Source organism: Stomoxys calcitrans, chromosome 5, assembly GCF_963082655.1.
Source record: "Stomoxys calcitrans chromosome 5, idStoCalc2.1, whole genome shotgun sequence".
Taxonomy (NCBI): domain Eukaryota; kingdom Metazoa; phylum Arthropoda; class Insecta; order Diptera; family Muscidae; genus Stomoxys; species Stomoxys calcitrans.
The window spans coordinates 134,782,423-134,803,407 of record NC_081556.1 but is presented as its reverse complement, the minus strand read 5'-3'; the positions used below and the strand labels follow the sequence as shown (position 1 = coordinate 134,803,407).

Genomic DNA, 20,985 nt, shown 5'->3' with positions numbered 1-20,985 from the left:
TTTCCTATTCTTACTGAGGAACGCGTATCAGCAAGTGTCATCCTGCAGAGTGTTATTAATTTTGCAGGGATACCAAACTCAGATATGGCTTGAAATACCTTTGAACGTAACGGGGTATCGAAGGCGGCTTTGTAGTCAACAAAGAGATGGTAGGTGTTGATTTGTCCTTCTCGAGTCTTTTCCAGGATCTGGCGCAGTGTGACAATCTGGTCCAGGGTGAATTTACCAGGTCTAAAGCCGCATTGATAGGGCCCAATTATCTCATTGACTTTAGGTTTTCATCTTCCACATAGTAAGCTCAAAAGTATCTTGTAAAGATGCTGTTGGACGCAACGTTACGGTGAATGAACACATTTCGAACCGAACACTGATTTTGGTAATAAAATTCAATGATTTGCAAGCGTTGCTCGTTAGTAAGTCTATTCATAATGAAATGTCAAAGCATACTGAGCATCTTTCTCTTTGACACCATGTCTGAAATCCCACGTGATCTGTCAAATACTAATGCATGAAAATCCTAACCTCAAAAAAATCACCCTTTATTTAACGGGGAGCAGACTCATTCCTCTATAGTTGGCACATTCCATCTTGTCGGGTCATAGTATGCTGAGGTTCCAATCATCCACATTGGTTTCCACATATATACCGTTCCTTCGATTTCCTGTTTCGGGTGGTGCAGGTCATCAATGAAGATTATTCTATTTAAGATTTTCATTTAATTGTCTCCATCCAGTTTAGTAAGCCATAGTTTAATTATCCCATCCATTAACAGCTTAACAACATTTAAAGGTTTTCCCAACAAAACATTTTTGTTTTCATCATTTATTCATCACTCCCATTTTTCGTAACTCAAACTAATTTAGAACAATTATTCCATTTCATATTTATTTTTTTTTGCATTTCTCATCTCTTTCTGCCCCATAGTAAATGGTCAAAAATGGAATTGGGTTTTCACCTTGATAACTTTTTTGTCCTGGCCACAAAAGTTAGCTAACTTTGTTAGTGAGTTTTGCTGCTCTATGGGTTTAGGGGAGGGGGGTGCAAGGGAGAAAAATGTTAAACGATTTTTAATTTTGAGCTTTGAATAAAGTTGTGCCAACATTTTTATGCGAAAACAATCCTCGCAGCTTGTCTGTGAGGCGTTGGAGAACCGATTTTGTTATTATGAGTTCACGTTTGAAGTTTCGTTTTTTTTTTTTGTTTTAATATCTGCAAGTTTCCTTGTCAACGCTTTCTCAATCATCGTAGTTGAAGAAGTTTTGCTGGAATACATTCCGGGGTCGCAAGTATCCATGAATGTTGCATGCACTCAACAATTTGCTCACTCATCGTGGTGTGTGTACGTTTTTTTTTTCTTCTTTTTTTTCTATATGGGAAAAAGAGAAAACGAAAAAATTTAATCATTTCATAACTTTTCTATAGTTGTGCTTGTGGCCTTCTAAAGTTATTCGTTCATAATAAAGTTTGATGTAAACCTCTAAATGGCTAACAGGTTATGAGATATTGTGCGTGGTGCACAGTGATTGAAAAAGTTTGCCCACTGAAGATATACAGGGTGTGAAAGTGAAATATAAAACAAACGGGATTGGAATATTTTTTGCTTTCCCAAAAAGTAATTGTGGATTTTTTAAAAGAAAGTAAATGCATTTTTAATAAAACTTAGAATGAACTTTAATCAAATATATAATTGCCATTTTGTTCGATAACCTTTTGCCATCTTCCTGGCAAATTTAGTATTCCACGCTCATAGAACTTCTGGCCTTTATCTGCAAAAAACTGAACCAAGTGCGATTTTATAGCCTCATCATTGCTGAAAGTTTTACCATTTAAGGAGTTGTGCAAAGATCGAAATAAATGGTAGTCTGATGGTGCAAGGTCAGGGCTATATGGTGGATGCATCAAAAGTTCCCAGCCAAGCTCACTCAGTTTTTGGCGAGTGACCAAAGATGTGTGCGGTCTAGCGTTGTCCTGGTGGAATATGACACCTTTACGATTGACCAATTCTGGTCGCTTCTCCTTGATGGCTGTATTCAATTTGTCCAATTGTTGACAGTAAACATCCGAATTAATCGTTTGGTTCCTTGGAAGCAGCTCAAAATATTCCACACCCTTCCAATCCCACCAAACAGACAGCATAACCTTCTTTTGGTGGATATCAGCCTTTGAAGTGGTTTGAGTTGGTTCACCATGCTTGGACCATGATCGTTTTCGACTAACGTTGTTGTAAACGATCGATTTTTCATCTCCTGTTATGATTCGTTTTAAAAACGGATCGAATTCATTGCGTTTAAGGTGCATATCACAAGCGTTGATTCTTCGGTTTGTTAAATGAATTTCTTTCAATACATGTGGTACCCAGTCCAAGACTTTTTATGTGATAATGAACGGTTGATTTTGGTATATTTAACTTCTCTCCTATCTCACGCTCAGTTACATGACGACCCAATTCGATTAATGCTTTGATTTGGTCATCATCAACTTCATTTGGCCGACCTGAACGTGGCTCATCTTTAAGTGAAAAATCTCCAGAACGGAATTTGCGAAACCAATTTTAACACTGTCTTCCTTTTAAGGCTGTATCACCATACACATCTCGTAACTTCTTAGCAACCTGCTCCGCGTTTTTTCCTTTACGGAAATAATAAAGTAAAATATGACGAAAATGCTCCTTTGTGGGCTCCATATTAAAATTGACGCCAAACAAACAAATGTAAACAAAATTTCGCGCACTTTTTTTCTAAAGCAAGCTAAAAGTAACACCACGTGCAAAATTTCAGCTAAATCGGATGAGAATTGCGCCCTCTAGAGGCTCAAGTAGTCAAGATCCAAGATCGGTTTATACGACAGCTATGTCAGGTTCTATACCGATTTACGCCATACTTAGCACAGTTATTGGAAGTTATAACAAAACACCCCATGCAAAATTTCAGCCAAATCGGATGAGAATTGCGCCCTCTAGCGGCTCAAGTAGTCAAGATCCTAGATCGATTTATATGGCAGCTATATTAGGTTATGAACCGATTTGAATCATACTTAGCGTAGTTGTTGGAAGTGATACCAAAACACCTCATGCAAAATTTCAGTCAAATCGGATAAGAATTGCGCCCTCTAGAGGCTCAAGAAGTCAAGACCCAAGATCGGATATGGCAGTTATATCAAAACATGGACCGATTTAAACCATATTTAGCGTAGTTGGTGGAAACGCTACCAAAACACTACGTGCAAAATTTCAATAAAATTGGACAAGAATTGCGCCCTCTAGAGGCTCAAGAAGTCAAGACCCAAGATCGGTTTATATGGCAGCTATATCAAAACATAAACCCATTTAAACCATACTTAGCGTAGTTATTGGAAGTGCTACCGAAACAATACGTGCAAAATTTCAATAAAATCGGACGAGAATTGCGCCCTCTAGAGGCTCAAGAAGTCAAGACCCAAGATCGACTTATATGGCAGCTATATCAAAACCTACACACCTACACTAATAAGAAGTATTTGTGCAAAATTTCAAGCGGCTAGCTTTACTCCTTCGAAAGTTAGCGTGCTTTCGACAGACAGACGGAAGGTCATGGCTAGATCGACTTAAAATGACATGACGATCAAGAATATATATACTTTATGGGGTCTTAGAGGCATATTTCGAGGTGTTACAAACAGAATGACGAAATTAGTATACCCCCATCCTTTGGTGGAGGGATAAAAAAATATAATTTCTTGTAAGCCTTTCCTTACGGTTTTAAAAATATGTATAGAAGCTATATGAAAATCACAACCGATTTTTTTCCAGTGAATTTGGTCCTCGGGCCTAAAAGTGTCACGGGGAAAATTTGATGATAATCCGACAACAACTGCGACCAATACTTTGAATACAGGAATACATAGACAGCCGGACATAGCTTAATCGAATGAGGAAGGGCTTGTTCTAAGCCCAAATGATCTAAAACTTTGTCTCTATAAGGTCTTAAACCTCGCCTATTAAAGCTCAATAAGTAAAATCTGTGGATCGGTTTATATGGAAGCTATTTTAGGTTATGAACCGATTCTTACCAATCTCAGAATAAGTTCAAAGGAGAGAGCAAAATTTCAGTCGAATTGTTTTTTAATCGGCTGAACCGATTTTCATGAAAAGTTCACAGATGGTGGAGTTCAGCCCCCGGTGAAAATAGGGTACCTCAATTTTTGATATCTGCGAGGGGGCGAACCCTCCCCCTAACGCCAGTTTTCAAAAACACCGAATCTCGAAGATGGGTGCTTAAATTTAAACGAAATTTTTGCATGGTCATTAAGGTGCCCCAAAAACAAAAAGTTGATACAAAACTTTGGGGTTAAATAACCGCAAAACCGATTGGGGCAATATGGGCATCAATTGAAAGTTATTTAAAAGTAGAGTACGAACTTCATATTACAATTTAAATCCAAGTGACGAGGTCCCGCCCCACCCCAAAAACCGCCAAAAAATTACATGTTTGCCGATTGGGGCGATATGGATATCAAATGAAAGGTTATTGAAAGCAGAATACGTAAAATGTGGGGTCAAATCCTAGAGGGGCTGTCCATTCCCAAAGACCACCGCCAAACGTACATGTAGGCTTATCGGGATATGGGATGCAAATGAACGGTGGTTGAGAGTAGAATACGAACGTATATAAAAATGTGGTATATATTCCCGGGCGGGTCGCCCCAAATGATCATGTACACCGAACGGGACAGTATGGGACTCAAACGAAAGGTCCCAGTAGCGTAGAGGTAGCGACAGACCAAGGCATCTGGTGGGAATAGAACCCACTGGCAATCCGAGCGCGCCAAAAACTCATCATCTATAATTTATTTTAAAATTTGGATCATGTCAAAAGGGCGCCACAAACATAGGGTGTAGCGTGTAGGGCCAGCTATTCTGATATAAAAACAAGTAAAAGCGTGCTAAGTTCGGCTGGGCCGAATCTTGGGAACCCACCACCATGGATTCTGCAAAAAATTGTGGCTTACAGGGGCTCAAGAAGTCAAATCGGGAGATCGGCTTATATTGAAGCTAGATCCAAATCTAAACGACCGGACAGACATGGCTAGTTCGAATCAGAATTTCGAGACGATCATAAATATATATTCTTTATGGGGTCCTAGATGAATATTTCGAGGTGTTACAAAAGGAATGACTATATTAGTATACCCCCATCCTATTGTGGTGGGTATAACTAAGTGTCTGTCTTGCAAAGCCGTATCAATTTTGAAGAAATACCAAACTCAGACATGTCTTCAGATGCCTTTTAACGTACAGAGCTTTCGAAAGCAGCCTTGTAGTATAGTCCGTCCTCTCTGTGGTTTTTTCACACAACTTTGTCTATGGTGAATTTACCAAAGCCAACCTAATGCGAAGGAGACTCATTGCCCTGTATTGGAATACATAGTCTTGTTTCCTATCTTGTGAACGGTACATAGAATGGTGGGATAATGGCGAGTATCTCGATCACGCCGTGAGTGAAGTCATGTCTATGTGACTAGTCTAGTTCGGAAAATCTAATCGTAAAGGTTCAGGGTTGGAGGGTCTTCATGGAGCACTCTTTTTTTGACCATCGGTGCCTTAGGTTTAGAATAGCACGGCCATCGCACAGTGGGATCAATCGAAAAAAAAACTATTAAAAATATGCCGTGTGAGAAACTGGTAGATATATCTCTTTGAAATTTGAAATGGTTCAGCAAAAAACGAATTCTAAAAATCGGATTACAACTGAACATTTGACAGCCCGAAAAATTTTTCGAAAGGCCAAGGCGACCAACTTCAGGGGCCTGCCAAAAGCCGTTTCGACAATCAAGGACCTTGAAATTTTGCACATGATCTCGCTGACACCTCAGTTCTAACTAATTCCAATTTCGAAGAGATATCTCTACCCGTTTTCATGCGGAATATTTTTTACAAATTTTTTTTTCGATTTCCTCCCACTGTGCAGCGCCGAATATGATAAGCTTCCGTAGTAAGTTGAAAATTAACTGGACAAAATCGGAAAACTACTCAGAAGAAGACTTGGGCAAGATAACTTAAATTGGCCAAGCATAGAAGACTTTGACGATTGTCGTCAACAAGATTACGACTACTCACAGATGTTGGGCACGGGCCCTACGCTCGAAATGGGTCCTGAATCCGAAGAAAGTCCACCGGCTCTACAGGAGCGTGCTTAAGCTAATACTAACTTACGCCTCAACATAATGTTGGACTGCTATGAAGACGAAATGCAACGTGCAACAGGATAATACAACAGGTTCTGAGAACATTTTGTCTTGGCATAGGCGGAGCGATGAGAACCACGCCAACTGGGGTATTCTAGACATCCCACCCATAGACATACAGATTAAGTGTGAGGCAACCACAGCGGTTATGACACTTAAGACGATGGGAGAATGGATAGGGGATAGGACCAGGACAACCACTGCGGTTATGACACTTAAGACGATGGGAGAATGGATAGGGGATAGGACCAGGACAACCACTGCGGTTATGACACTTAAGACGATGGGAGAATGGATAGGACATAGGTCCAGGGCATACCTAACTAAATTTTCCATGAACATTCCATTAAGGAACAGGGAATACTTCTCTCATATCAATGAGTGCAGTCCAATTCAAGTTTAAGCTCAATGATAGGAGGCCTACTACCTATGTCTAGTCCAAAGGCCGTTTCGCTTAGTGACACCACTTGCTAGAGAAGTTTTAACATGGCAGGATACCTCACAAATGTAGCTGGCTTTAGTAAAAGGGTATAACTACCGCGGACATTTTTCTGATATTCAACCCGGAGTTTGAACCAAGGCGTTCGGCGTCATATTTGCAGACTTGCTACCTTTTGCGCTACTATGGCCTCCATGGTCATACCATCGCTGTAAAATCGAGGCGACGATAGGAAACTTGGAAGGAGTGAAAGAGGTTTCCGTTCGGATTTCTAAGGCGACACTTGAGGTCGAGTGTGAAAAACTGCTGTTACCAGCATAGTCTTGAGTTGACGGAACTCTGGTATTGTCGTCTGGAAGATCATATTACACTGATGGATCATAGCTGGAGGACAGAGTGTGCCTGAGGGTCCCCATTGAAAACTCAGGAACTAAGATCTGTTTTCGACTGCTGACCATAATACAATCCTGCAGACAGATATCCAGGCGATCACGGAATGCCTTATGTGGTGTGGTGTTACCGCGAGGACGTGAAGTGTAAACATCTTTACGGCCAGTAAACTGGCCATAAGGGCAATAACATCCAGGACGTTAAGGTTTCGAACAATCAAAGAGTGTAAGAATAAGATTAACACCTTTCTTTGAGGATTACACAATCCACATCCTTTGTGGAATGAAAGGGCAGACAATTTGGTAGTGAAGTCCAGGACTGTCATCAATAAACTTGGTTAACCCGAAGCCTTTCGGGTCGACGCAGTGCAAGTTAAGGGCGTGGTCGACGAACGCGTATGTAGTCAGTCAGTCCTCGACAGTCAGTGGACGGCGAAAATCCTATGGGGTGATCCGAATCGTGAGAAGACGAGGCTATTACTGAAAGGAAGTAAGAAGAAGGTCAGTATAGCTTTTGGTATCATAACGCGACGCATAGGACTATGAGCTCACTTCTGCAAAATCGGCAAGTGATAGCATGTGTAGGGAAAGTGATGAGGCGTTGGAGCATTTCCTACGTCATTGCCCGGCTTTTGGGCCAATATTTTGATGTGGAACAGTGAAACAGTCGGTGGACGGCAAAAATCCTATGGGGTGATCCCCATCGTGAGAGGACGAGGCTATTGCTTAAAGGAAATAAGAGGAGGTCTACAGAGGACTACGAGCTCACTTCTGCAAAATCGGCAAGCGATAGCATATGTAGAGAAAGTGGGGAAAATGATGAGACGTTGGAGCATTCCCTATGTCATTGCCCGGCTTTTGGGCCAATATTTTGATGATATTGGGTTGCCCAAAAAGTAATTGCGGATTTTTCATATAGTCGGCGTTGACAAATTTTTTCACAGCTTGTGACTCTGTAATTGCATTCCTTCTTCTGTCAGTTATCAGCTGTTACGTTTAGCTTGTTTTAGAAAAAAAGTGTAAAAAAAAGTATATTTGATTAAAGTTCATTCTAAGTTTTATTAAAAATGCATTTACTTTCTTTTAAAAATTCCGCAATTACTTTTTGGGCAACCCAATATGTGTGAAAAGTTTTTCTTTAGCGAAGCATATATGTCTAGCGTGTGGTTACATTCTCGAAATCTTTAAAGCTGACAAGTAGACTCGGCATCAAACAAAAATCCAATTATTTTCACCTTATATCACCATTTCTCAAAGAAGTGAAATATTTTCGACCTCTTTAAAACAATGTTCAAGGGAACTTTGATGATATTGAATTTGCTTTACAAAACTAATATAACTAACTTTTTTTTAACCATGACTTACTACAAAACAAAATTTCCCCCAACCTAAAAATTCTCATTAAAAACAAAATTTTAATTGATGTATGTAATATTTTACCATTCGTGTTTTCTCTACTTTGCCTTGCAGGAAAAAATCAATCGAGAAATTTTAAATTCAAAAGTTTTCAATATGGACAGCGTCACAAATGGTGGTGGTGGTGGTGGTGGCAGCGGAAGCAGTAGTTCAAGCAGTGGCGGAAAACGCAAAAGGAAGCGTAAAAATCAACGAGCCGTCAATGGCATGCTGGCCGATGTCGCTGAAGGTGGTCCTTATGGACAAAGCACATCAGGTGGCAGCAATGGAGCCAGTGGTGGTGTTGCTGGCACAACTGGCAAATGGAAAAATGGCATTGCTGCAAAAGCGAGAAGTTTAATGAATTTACACAATAATGAAGCTGGCAGGAGGGTAAGTTTTTCACCAAAAACAAAAAAAAAAAACCAAATCGTGTAAATATTGTAATCAACAAAAACATCAACGAAATCTGTTCCCCAAAAAAAAAGTTTCTTTGAAATGGTTTTGAAATGTCAATGTTTTTGTGCCATCGTTTTTTCGTACGAAAAACCAATCACAAGCTAGTATTTCTGTAGTATTAAACTTTGAGTGCATTAGGTGAGGGGGTGGCAGGAGGCAGCAGGAAATTGCATGCAAATAAAGCCAATTTTGAAAATTGTAATCAAATTACACTGAATACTCGTACAACAAACCAGCAAATATGCTATTTAATAAACTTCAGTAGACAGATATGTTTGTTGAATAATATCAACAGCTAGCTATACCGCCAGTCACTCAGTCATAAGCACACATCATTGAGATACCGATGACTGTTGTCAGTGTGATGAGGATGATGATGATGATGTGGAGATAGGCAACAAAAGGGGAACTACTGTTGGGATGATCCATACTTATGGATATTTCTTAAGAGTATATTTTTACAAACACCACCATAGGTTTAGATCATACTAGTCTAGTAGCCCCTCGGAATGTCGATCTGCGACCCTATATAATGTATGGCTATTCTTAATCGTTGTCAAAATGGATGAAGAAGCTCCAGCAAAGAAGATTTTTGAAGCCAAACACGGTGGTACACGCAAACCGGGACGACCAAAAGCCCCATGGAAAGAACAAGTCACCACTTGGTCTTTCAATGGAGACACCTTGAAACTTGTCGTCAGAGATTATAAAACGAGCATTGAAGATCGAGGCGCTTGGAACGCTTCGGAACGTTTGGCTAGTGGAACAAATGTTCTGTCATAGCCAATTAAAGTAAAGTATTCTAAATCGTTTTGGCACGACATCATATAGGGTTGCCCAAAAAGTAATTGCGGATTTTTCATATAGTCGGCGTTGACAAATTTTTTCACAGCTTGTGACTCTGTAATTGCATTCTTTCTTCTCTCAGATATCAGCTGTTACTTTTAGCTTGCTTTAGAAAAAAAGTTAAAAAAAAGTATATTTGATTAAAGTTCATTCTAAGTTTTATTAAAAATGCATTTAATTTCTTTTAAATAATCCGCAATCACTTTTTGGGCAACCCAATATATTGCCCCTCAAGCTTACAGTTTACCCGTAAGTTGAAAAATAACTGGACAAAATCGAAAAACTACTCAGCAGAAGACTTGGGCAAGATAATTCAGATTGTCCAAGTATAGAAGATTTTGACGGGCTGTATACTTTAAATGGGTCCTGAATCAGAGGATAGTCCACTGGCTCTACAGGAGCGAGCTTAGACCAACACTAAGTTACGCCTCAAAAAAAAAAAATTTCAGCGGTGGTTTTACCCTCCAAAGAGGTGTTGCACTGGACTCGTTCGGACTCGGCTATAAAAAGGAGGCCCTCATCATTGAGCTTAGACTTGAATCGGACTGCACTCATTGATATGTGAGAAGTTGGCCCCTGTTCCTTAGTGGAATGTTCATGGGCAAAATTTGCATTTGCAGATTGGTGGACTGCGATGGAGACGAAGTACAACGTAAGGGTAATACAACAGGTTCAGAGAACAGGTTATCTTAGCATAGGATCACGCTGAGGATCACGCCCACTAGAGTACTGGAGACTATTCTAGACATACAGATTAAGTGGCACGCCATAATATATTGCCCCATAAAGTTTACTGTTTACCCGTTATATGAAGTACCCCAACAACATTATCAAATATAAAGTACTGCTGGCCCGATGTGCTTCTCTACCACCTTAAGTGTTTGAGGTTCCCTATCAAGATGGTCCAAATTTGAAAAAAATTTATATTCGTATTTAAGTCTCAAATACCGTTCATTAGATCACCATATTGTCCCGGTATACATCTTCACTTGGGGCATAATTTTAGGGAAGGGCGATCCCCGGGAATTGACCCAAATCTTTATAGAAGTTTCGTATTTGACACTCAAATACCTTTCTCTTGAGTCCATATTGTCCCGTTTGGCGTACATATCAATTTGGAACATAATTTAGGTGTGGGGGACCCGCCTGTGAACAGACCCTACATTTTTTATATAAGAGTCCCATATTGTCCCGATCAGCCCATATATGTCCGTTTGGGGATATTTTTTGGAGTGGGGCGGCCAACCTGAGACTTGACCCCAAATTTTTATATATGTTTCGAATTCTACTCCAATTACCTTACATTTGATACCCATATTGCCCCACTCGGTAAACATATCCGTTTGGGTGGGATTTGGGGTGAGGCGTTCCCCCAGATTATTTGGCCGTAAATTTTCATACCACTTTCATGTTTTTGGGTTACCATTAGCGCGCAAACCTAAGCCCTATCCAAATTTCCTATTTCCTTTTACGTGCTTATTGTTGTTTTGCATTTCTCATATGATTTTCGATCTCAAATCTTTATGCCTGTTTTGTGTTTTAGGAGTGCCACAAGAGAAAGGGGGAGGGTCCGGACCTCCCCCTTGGATATCAAAAAATTAAGTTCCTTATTATTTACGTGATAGTCCACTGGCTCTATAAGCGCGTGATTAGACCAATACTTACTTACACCTCAGTAGTTTGGTGGACTGCTATGGAGAAAAAGTCCAACATAAGCTCAATACAGTAGGTTCAGAGAATATATTGTCTTGGCATAGGCGGAGCGATGAGGACCACGCTCACTAGGTTACTGGAGACTAACCAAGATATCCGAACCATTGACATACAGATTAAGTGTAAGGCTGCCACTGCGGCTATGGGACTTAAGACGATGGGAGAATGGATTGAGGATGTGAGCAGCTCATACCATGGAGGCGACGATAGGAAACCTGGAAGGAATGAAAGAGGTTTCGGATACCTGAGACTACACTTGAGGTAGAGTGCGAGGCACTGCTGCCAGCGGCATAGTATTGGATTGACGGTACCTAGTGATGCCATCTGGAAGATCATGTTACACGGATGGATCAAAGAGGACTGAGTGGGCCTGGGGTCTATATTGAGAACCCAAGGACTGAGATATGTTTTAGACTGCGTGACCACAATACGGTCCTATTGGAGGAGATCCGAGCAATCACGGAATGCGGGAGGTGGTGTGGTACTAACAACGATAGGAAACCTGGATTGAATGAAAGAGGTTTCCGATCGGATACCTGAGACTACACTTGAGGTAGAGTGTGAGGCACTGCTGCCAGGGGAAGATCATGTTACACGGATGGATCCAAGAGGACTGAGTGGGACTGATGGTCTACATTAATAACCGAGAGACTAAGATCTGTTTTAGACTACCTGACCATAATACGGTCCTACAAGTGGTGTGGTGCTAACGCGAGGACGTCGAGTCTGAACTTCTTTACTGACATTGAAATGGCAATGAGGGCAATAACAACCAGGAAGGTAAGGTCAAGACTATTCTCTTGGAGGATGGCATGGTTTAGTTGCCGGGCCATAACGGGGTAAGGGGAAATGAAAAGGCAGACGATTTGGCGGTGATAGCCAGAGAACTGCCGTCAATAAACTTTTCAAATAACTCCATTAGAGAATCGCGCCGACTCAAATCTGCCTTTAGAGAGAGATGTAGCGGTGGGGGAAATATTTTCGCAACAAATTCAACAAAACAAACAACAAAATCGCCTTCAGTTAATTCTTGACATTTAAAGTCTTGATGCAAAATTCGTTGAACAGTGGTGTCAGAATTTCCCTTAACAGCTTCGTGTTTGCGAGCTGAACGCTGGGTAGAACGCAAAACTGACTTCCTCACTTTTTCGAAACTTTCCGGACTTCCAGCTCCAGTTGCGCCCCCTCTGAACTCCCTTCCCGTCCTACCCGCCGCTCGGGATTTTTTTTTAAATAGGTAAATTTTGTATATTTCACATTCGCTACCAAAGAAGGAAGGTATAGTCATGTGCATACCCTTCACGATAGAATGGGGTGTACACCACATATCATTCCGAAACATTGTTTTGATACCCCATACAGTGTATGTATATATTTCGATTCGACGATATGTCGTCCGCCCATCTGTCGATAGCAAGCTAATTTTTCAACGAACAAAGCTATCCGCTTCAAATTTTGCACAAATACTTCATATTAATGTTGATCACATCCGAGTTGGCTCAAATCGGTTGGTGTTATAAAAATCGATTTCCCGATTTTACTTCTTGAAACCATTCAAGGCGCAGTTCTTGTCGGGGTTGGCTGAAACTTTGCAGGATGATTTATTCTGCTATACTCTGCAACCTAATCCACCTAAACTTTGTATAGGACGAATAGGTTCATTATCTACAAGTTATATTATTTTTTACCGTCCTAAAACTCGAGGACCATCTTGCCATGTCTTTTCGTACGCCTGTCACGCGGTTATCGCGCTACGGACTTTGCAAATAAAGATTTGAGTTGAAACTTGGCATAGAGGACTATCTCATATAGACCGATCTCCCGACTACAAGGCTCGAATCCAAAAAAAGCGTATTTTTGAACTTATTTTACTGTTACAAGACCCTTGCCAACAGTGCAGAGTTGGTTATGACATATTACCAAAAATTGGTTATGCCATATAGACCGATTTCCGGATTTAAATTTATTGTCCGGATTTAGCTGAAATTTTGCATGTTTTGTTCTGTTATGACATCCAACAACTATGCCAAATACGGTCCAAATCAGTCTATAACCTGATATATCGCCCATATTAACCGGGTTCGGTTCCTAGAAGCTTTAATTTTTGTTGATTTGACAGAAGTTTGGTATATAGAATAAAATTATGTCCATTAATTTCAACCGATCTCCCGTTTTGACTTTTTCAGTCCAGGAAGACACATCTTTTGTCCGATTTAGTTAAAATTTTGCACATAGTGTCTGTGACGACTTCTAACAACTGTGCCAAGTAATGTCCAAATCGGTCTATAACCTGATATAGCTCCCATATAAAACGATCTCCCGATCGTACTTCTTGATGCGGTGTCCTTTAACGACTTCCAAAAACTGAGCCAACTACAGTCCAAATTAGTCTTTAGCCTCATATAGCCCCCATATAAACCGGTTTCTCGATTATCCTTCTTCGGTTTCTAGCTTTGCTTGAAGTTTTATTTTTGCTGGTTTAACAGAAGTTTGGTATGTAGAACCAAAATTCGCTCTTCAGGCAAAATTTTTTGTTTACAATTTTAGCAGAATCTATGATGGTAACTTCCCAAGATTTGGCCCGGCCGAACTGATCAAGCTTTTACTTGTAATTTTTTTCTTTAGGCAAGGATGTCTCAGATTGCTTACGTAATTTCTGACTATTTTATGTGGTTTCCATTTAATGGTCATCATTCCACAGCAATCCCCTATTTAGATATGTGGCATACACGTGTATTCACTAACTTCCTCCCCTACATGGACAAAACCAGCCATACGCATGCAGACATATATATCCTGAAGTAAAAAGTCACTCCAAACACACATACAATCACGTGTATTCACATGCATACACAAAAAACATCTGTGTGTGTTTGTTTATCATTTAAATTCCTGATTTTTTGTTGTTACTGCCTAGCCTGGGGCTGCTTTTCTTATTTCCTCTCCCTCGGCAGTGCTCTGTTGTAGCTATTTTGTGTAAATTGAAACAGATTAAATTGCCATATAACGATTTATGTTCACAGGCGAATATATGACACAAAAATATTTTGCTTTGTAGTACCGAGGTATGTGTGTGAGTCCGAATGTATGAATGCAAAACGAAATGAAATATCAACATATATATCTACGTTAAATCAACAAAGTGAAAATGGGTAATTCCAGAACAAAAAGGAGGCGAAGATGGAATTTTCTTTATTACTTTTAAAAATTTTAAAATATGGATAGTGTGGTTGTTGCCTAGCCTCTATTATTAACATGAGATCTTAAAGATCATTCAATCTAGCAATATCTTCGAGGGAATATCTGATCGCTGGAAGTCATAACAGAAGTTCACTTTCACTTTGACTTTAAACCCATGTGGATTAGGTGTTCTTGAAGTGATATCTGAAACTCAGTTTACATGTGAGCTTTATAAGGTTACTAGCTGGACAGGGCCCGTTCCGCTGCGCCTACTTTCACTCTCTTATTTTATATGAGCCCTATACTGGCATGGTCAGCAAATAAGTCCTGTATGGAGGTGCTGGTACGGCCTTTCAGATATTTTGCCCCAATATGGATATCATATTGGTGCTTTACTTCCAAACTTTCTTATATTTGAACCTTAAACTGCTATGGCCGGTGAATACGTCCGGAATAAGGGTGTTTTTGGTGGTGAGGTGGACCCGCCTGTGTCTGTTTCGTGCTCTAGTCTCAAATACCTTTCATTTGAGTCTAATATTGTCATTATTAGCCTATGTTTCCATTTGTAAACCAAATTTCTGTTTTCAAGTTATTATAAACAAACTAAATTTCGCTTTAATCACCCCACCCATCTCCCAGATCAGGGTTTTTGAAGATAGGGTGAGGGGAAGGTCCGCCCATTAAAGTTTGGATGTTAGATCTACTTAATTCTTTTGGTTTTGCTAGTGGATTGGAGTAGCGAAACCCTTAGCCCCGAAAGTGGATATAAGATTCATACTCTACTCCCAAAAACCACATTTGAGCAACATATTGCTATAGTCGGTATATATGTGTGTTTTAGGGGAGGTTTATGAGGTGAGTCGTCCCTGAAACACTTGGCCATAAAACAGTTATCAGATTTGAGCCCCAATTGCCATTGGTTTAGGGGAGTTAATGGGGTGAAATGACTCCCAAACACTTGGCCTCAAAATTAGATATCAAATTCGTTGCCTACTCCCAAAAACCTATTATTTGGTAGGCAAACATGGCAGGTGTGAATTGAGTTTAGGGGGCAGACCCTGAAATAATATCAACATCGTGTTAGAACACGGTTTTGTTTGAACCCCATAATGTCAAGTCAATTTCAGGACCAGAATCTTGGTCCTGAAAGTGGGTTTAAGTTTCGGGCGCTACTCCCAAATGACTTTCATTTGAGTCCCATATTGCCATGATCGGTAAATATGTATGTCAGATTTAGCGGTTTTTTTCGGAGGTGAGGTGGTTCCCCAGACACTTAGCCCTACTCTAATAAATCATACCATTTATTGAAGACCCATATTTCCATTGGTTTAAGGGGAGTTTATGGGATGAGGCGTCCCTCCAACACTTGGCCCCAAAGTAGGTTATCAAATTCGTTTTGTAATCTCAAATACCTTTTCACTTGAGCCACATATTGGTAAATTTGTACTCTTTGTGTGGGGTTTTGGGAAAGGGGCGGCGAATACCTTTATGTAAGCCCCATATTCCGATGGTTAGTAAATAATTGCTGTTTATTTTGGGGAAAGGGTACCCCCAAACAATTGGTCCCTAAATTCGATATCAATTTCAGGCTCTACTCCTCAATATCTTTCATTTGAGCCCAACGCTGCCTTGGTTGGTAAATATGTCCGATTTAGGTGTATTTTGGGGAGAGGGCTAGTTCCCCAAACAATTAGCCCTGAAAATATATCAGAATCATGCTGTACTTACAAATATCATTAATTTGAACCCCATATTGCCATTGGTCTCAAAATTGGATATTAAATTCGATTTATGATCTCTCTCCAGCTTGGGGTATGGGCCCTAAAAACTATAAATATCGAGCTCCACTCTCTTTAAGACCGAAATTTTCATGGCGAGCAAACACGTCCTATTTGAGGGTTGTTATGAGGGTGGCACGTCCCCTAGACAGTTGGTACCGAATGTTGACTTCAGATTCGTGGTCTACTCCCAAAAACCTTTCATTTGAGCCCCATATTTCTATAGTCGGCAGACATGTTCGATTTGGGGGTGTTTTGGGGGATGGGGCGGCACTCAGAGACTTGGCTCTGAAAATATCTATCAGATTCGTGTTCTACTCTAAAATACCTCTTAATTGAGCCCTATATTGCAACTGTCAGCAAATACGTCCTATTTAGGTTGTGTTATTGACCCCATATACACTTTTTCCTGAATAATGATATCAGATTCGTGCTTTATTGCCAAAGACCTTTCATTTGAGACCCATTTTGCTATGATCGCAAATTTATCCTGTTTGAAGCCTCTATTGGGAGAGGGGCGCCCCCAAACATTGGGTTCCACATTAAGTTATCAGATTCGTATTCTACACCCATATACCTTTTATTTGAGACCAATATTGCCATGGTCAGAAAGTAAGTCCTATGTGGGGGGTGTTTTAGGGAAGGGGAGGACCCCCAGGAACTTGGTCCCACATTTGGATGTCAAATTCGTATTCTACTCCTAAATACCTTTCATTTAAGTCCCATATTGCCATGGTCGGTAAATATGTCCGATTTAGGGGTGTTTTGGAGGTTGGGGTGGTCCCCCAAACACTTGGTTCGACAATTGGATATCAGATAAGTTTTCTAATCTTAAATACCTTTCATTTAAGTCCCATATTGTCGTGATTGGTCTTTACATATATTTGGTAGGTTTTGGGGGTGGGGCGGCCCCCTAGGTACCCCATCCGAAATTTATATACCAAATTTTTCTTTTAAGGTTACTATTAGACGGCACACAGAGATTCGCTTAATTTCGCTGAAAATTGGATAAGGGGGAGGGTCCGGCCCCCTTTAGATATCAAACAACTAAAAAGGCGTTAGGTTCGGCCGGGCCGAACTTTGGATACCCACCACCTCGGGTATATATGTAAACCACCTTTCATCAAAATTCGGTGAAAATTTCATACCTTATGTCCCATATTAGTTATACAAAAGTATGTTCCGATTTGGACCAAATACTAATAAGTACAGTAGCTATATCTAAAAATAAACCGATCTGAACCATATACGACACGGATGTCGAAAAGCCTAACATAAGTCAATGTATCAAATTTCGAGATATCGGTCTACATGGCAGCTATATCCAAATCTGGACCGGTCTGTGCGATATTGCAGAAGTATGTCAAGGGGCTTAACTTAACTCACTGTCCTAAATTTCGGCGACATCGGATAATAAATGAGCATTTTATGGGCCCAAAACCTTAAATCAAGAAATCGGTCTATATGGCAGCTTTATCCAAATCTGAACCGATCTGGTCCAAATTAACGAAGGATATCGAAGGGCCTAACACAACTCATTGTCCCAAATTTCAGCGAAATCGGATAATAAATGTGGCTTTTATGGGCCTTAGACCCAAAATCGGAGGATCGGTCAATATAGCAGCTATATCCAAATCTGAACCGATCTGATCCAAAACGACGAAGGATGTCGAAGGGCCTAACACAGCTCACTGTCCCAAATTTCAGCAAAATCGGATAATAAATGTGGATTTTATGGGCCTAAGACCCTTAATGGGCGGATCGGTCTATATGGGGGCTATATCAAGATATAATCCGATATTGCCCATCTTCGATCTTAACTTGCTTATGGACAAAAAAAGAATCTGTGTAAAATTTCAGTTCAATATCTCTATTTTGAGGGATTGTAGCGTGATTTCAACAGACAGACGGACGGACATGTCTAGATCGTCTTAGATTTTTACGCTGATCAAGAATATATATACTTTATAGGGTCGGAAATGGATATTTCGATGTGTTGCAAACGGAATGACAAAATTAATATATACCCCCATCCTTCAGTGGTGGATATAGAAATGTAGTACCCAATTTTCATCACGGTATCATTATGCACCATCTGTGAAAATTTCAAGAAAATCGGTTCAGCCGTTTTTGGGTCTATAGGGGACAGACAAACAAGCACTCAAATTCATTTTTATGTATAAGATGAAGGCCAGCATGGCAAATAGATCAGAATGTCTGACAATAGTGCTGATCGAGTTCGTTTGAATCCTGGCGCAAATATCAGATAAAATTTTCAGCAGGGGTTCAACCCTTTACTAATGGTGCCTCCATTGTGTCAAAAATTACCTTTTAAATCTTTGGTCTTGTAATACTTCTCGTTTAGTAGCTGTAGCTCCAAGGCACGCGGTTCGGACAGGATTATATAACGAAGATCTCTCTTCATTGATATAAAACCTTAATAGGTCCATACTCTCCGATGAGTACTCTGTCGTTCCTTGATGTTTTACTTGTAAACAAATTTGGTTTCCCACATTTCCTGTAGATTTGTTGGGGAATTTCCCACATGCAATCATTGCATTGTATTTCAATTGCCATTTGCAAATATTTACGTAGACAATATTTTTTAGTTTTCACAATATTTTCGTAATATAATTTTCAATTTATGTACATTTTTCTTTTGAACTTATTGAGCTTATTTTGCTGAAACATTTGTTTATAGGTAGGAATTTAATTTTTCCTTGTTTTGCCAACAAATTGTTAAACATTCAACAGGTGATTGGTCTTTTCATTTCTATTTGTACATTCTACAAATGTAAAGCAATGGTAACCGAAGAATGTTGCAGGCTTTGCTGCCTACAAAGTAAGAAAATATTTCTTTGCTAGAATGTAAGTTTTTCGTAGTAAAACTATTTTTCCATGAATATTTGTGTTCACAAAATGTTAAAGTAAATTCAATTGGGTTTAAATTGCTTAGGTTGTTGAAGGACTTAAAAGCAAAGGAAAACATTATTCATTAAATTATTGGAATTGTATTTTTTTTTTTTTTTGTAAATGAAGCCATATCAATATACATGTTTCAAGTTGAAAATTTTGGAAAGATACACTCAAAGAAATACGTTATGCAAAAAAGCAAAATATTTTATTAAACCATCAGACTCTGTTTGATACGATTCAGACTATATTTGATACGTACATTGAAGGTCATGCCGTCGAAGGAGAAGCCGTTGTACAAAATTTCATCCCAATCGGATAATAATTACGCCCTCTTGAGGCTCAAGAAGTCAAGATCCCAGATCAGGTTATATGACAGCTATATCAGGTTATGGACCGATTTGAGCCATATTTGGCACAGTTGTTGGAAGTCATAACAAAACACCTCATGCAAAATTTCAGCCAAATCAGATAGAAATTGCGCCCTCTAAAGGCTCAAAAAGTCAAGACCCCAGATCGGTGTATATGGCAGCTATTAACATTAACAATCCCAAACGACCTACTCTTATAAGAAGTATATGTGCAAAATTTCAAGCGGATAGCTATACTCCTTTGAAAGTTAGCGTCCTTTCGACAGACAGACGGGCGGACATGGCTAGATCGACTTAAAATATCATGACGATTAAGAATATATTGGGTTGCCCAAAAAGTAATTGCGGATTTTTCATATAGTCGGCATTGACAAATTTTTTCACAGCTTGTGACTCTGTAATTGCATTCTTTATTCTGTCAGTTATCAGCTGTTACTTTTAGCTTGCTTTAGAAAACAAGTGTAAAAAAAGTATATTTGATTAAAGTTCATTCTAAGTTTTGTTAAAAATGCATTTACTTTATTTTAAAAAATCCGCAATTACTTTTTGGGCAACCAATATATACTTTATTGGACCTTAGACGAATATTTCGAGGAGTTACAAACAGAATGACGAAATTAGTATACCCCCATCCTATTTTGGAGGGTATACAAATCTAACTGCCACCACCGCTTCTGCAAAATTGCTAACTAGAATCCATCAGCCTGTCAGCATTTTGTCGGATCCGACAGTGACCTCTCATGGCGAATGCAATGACTGAGACGTCTTTTCTAGCCTGTGACACCAAAGCGTTAGAACTCTTCAAGTTCTGCTCACATAATTTTGGCACCCAAAACACGCAAATTTTGAATTGTTCAGCCATCTCTATGAGATACATACAATATACATATTACAGTGGTCGGGTAATCTTCTTGATATGACCTAGTTCTTAGGTCCTAGTTCTTCACAATACACCAAAGCCCAGTTGGTCGTCTAGTTTGCAACCGTCCGTATAAAAGTCCATGTAACTTCTATTACTAGGGACATTGTGGTAACAATCAGCCCTATAAGGAGTAGTGTTACAGTACCTGTTATCAAAAAGCAACTCAAGCAATGTATAATCCACACTGCATCAAGGATAACACAATGTCCGTAGCTGCCGCATGACCAAAGAGAAAGTTCCCTTAGCCTCACAGCAGTGGTCGCAGCAATTTGTCTAGCCACAATATCCAGAGGCATTAGGGGTAATATTAAATTCAGTGCGTCTGTGATGCACAAACAAGCCATCCTTTGGAATCGGC

General features: G+C 39.8%; 1 protein-coding gene across 1 annotated transcript in view; it reads left to right on the top strand.

The window, feature by feature from the left end:
- Positions 1 to 20,985, top strand: part of LOC106091921 (protein Wnt-5) — a 515,558-nt gene that overhangs the window by 449,409 nt on the left and 45,164 nt on the right. Inside the window, exon 6 of the mRNA XM_059370462.1 lies at positions 8,521 to 8,838. Coding sequence (XP_059226445.1) covers positions 8,521 to 8,838 — 318 coding nt within the window. The remainder of the gene's footprint in view (positions 1 to 8,520; positions 8,839 to 20,985) is intronic.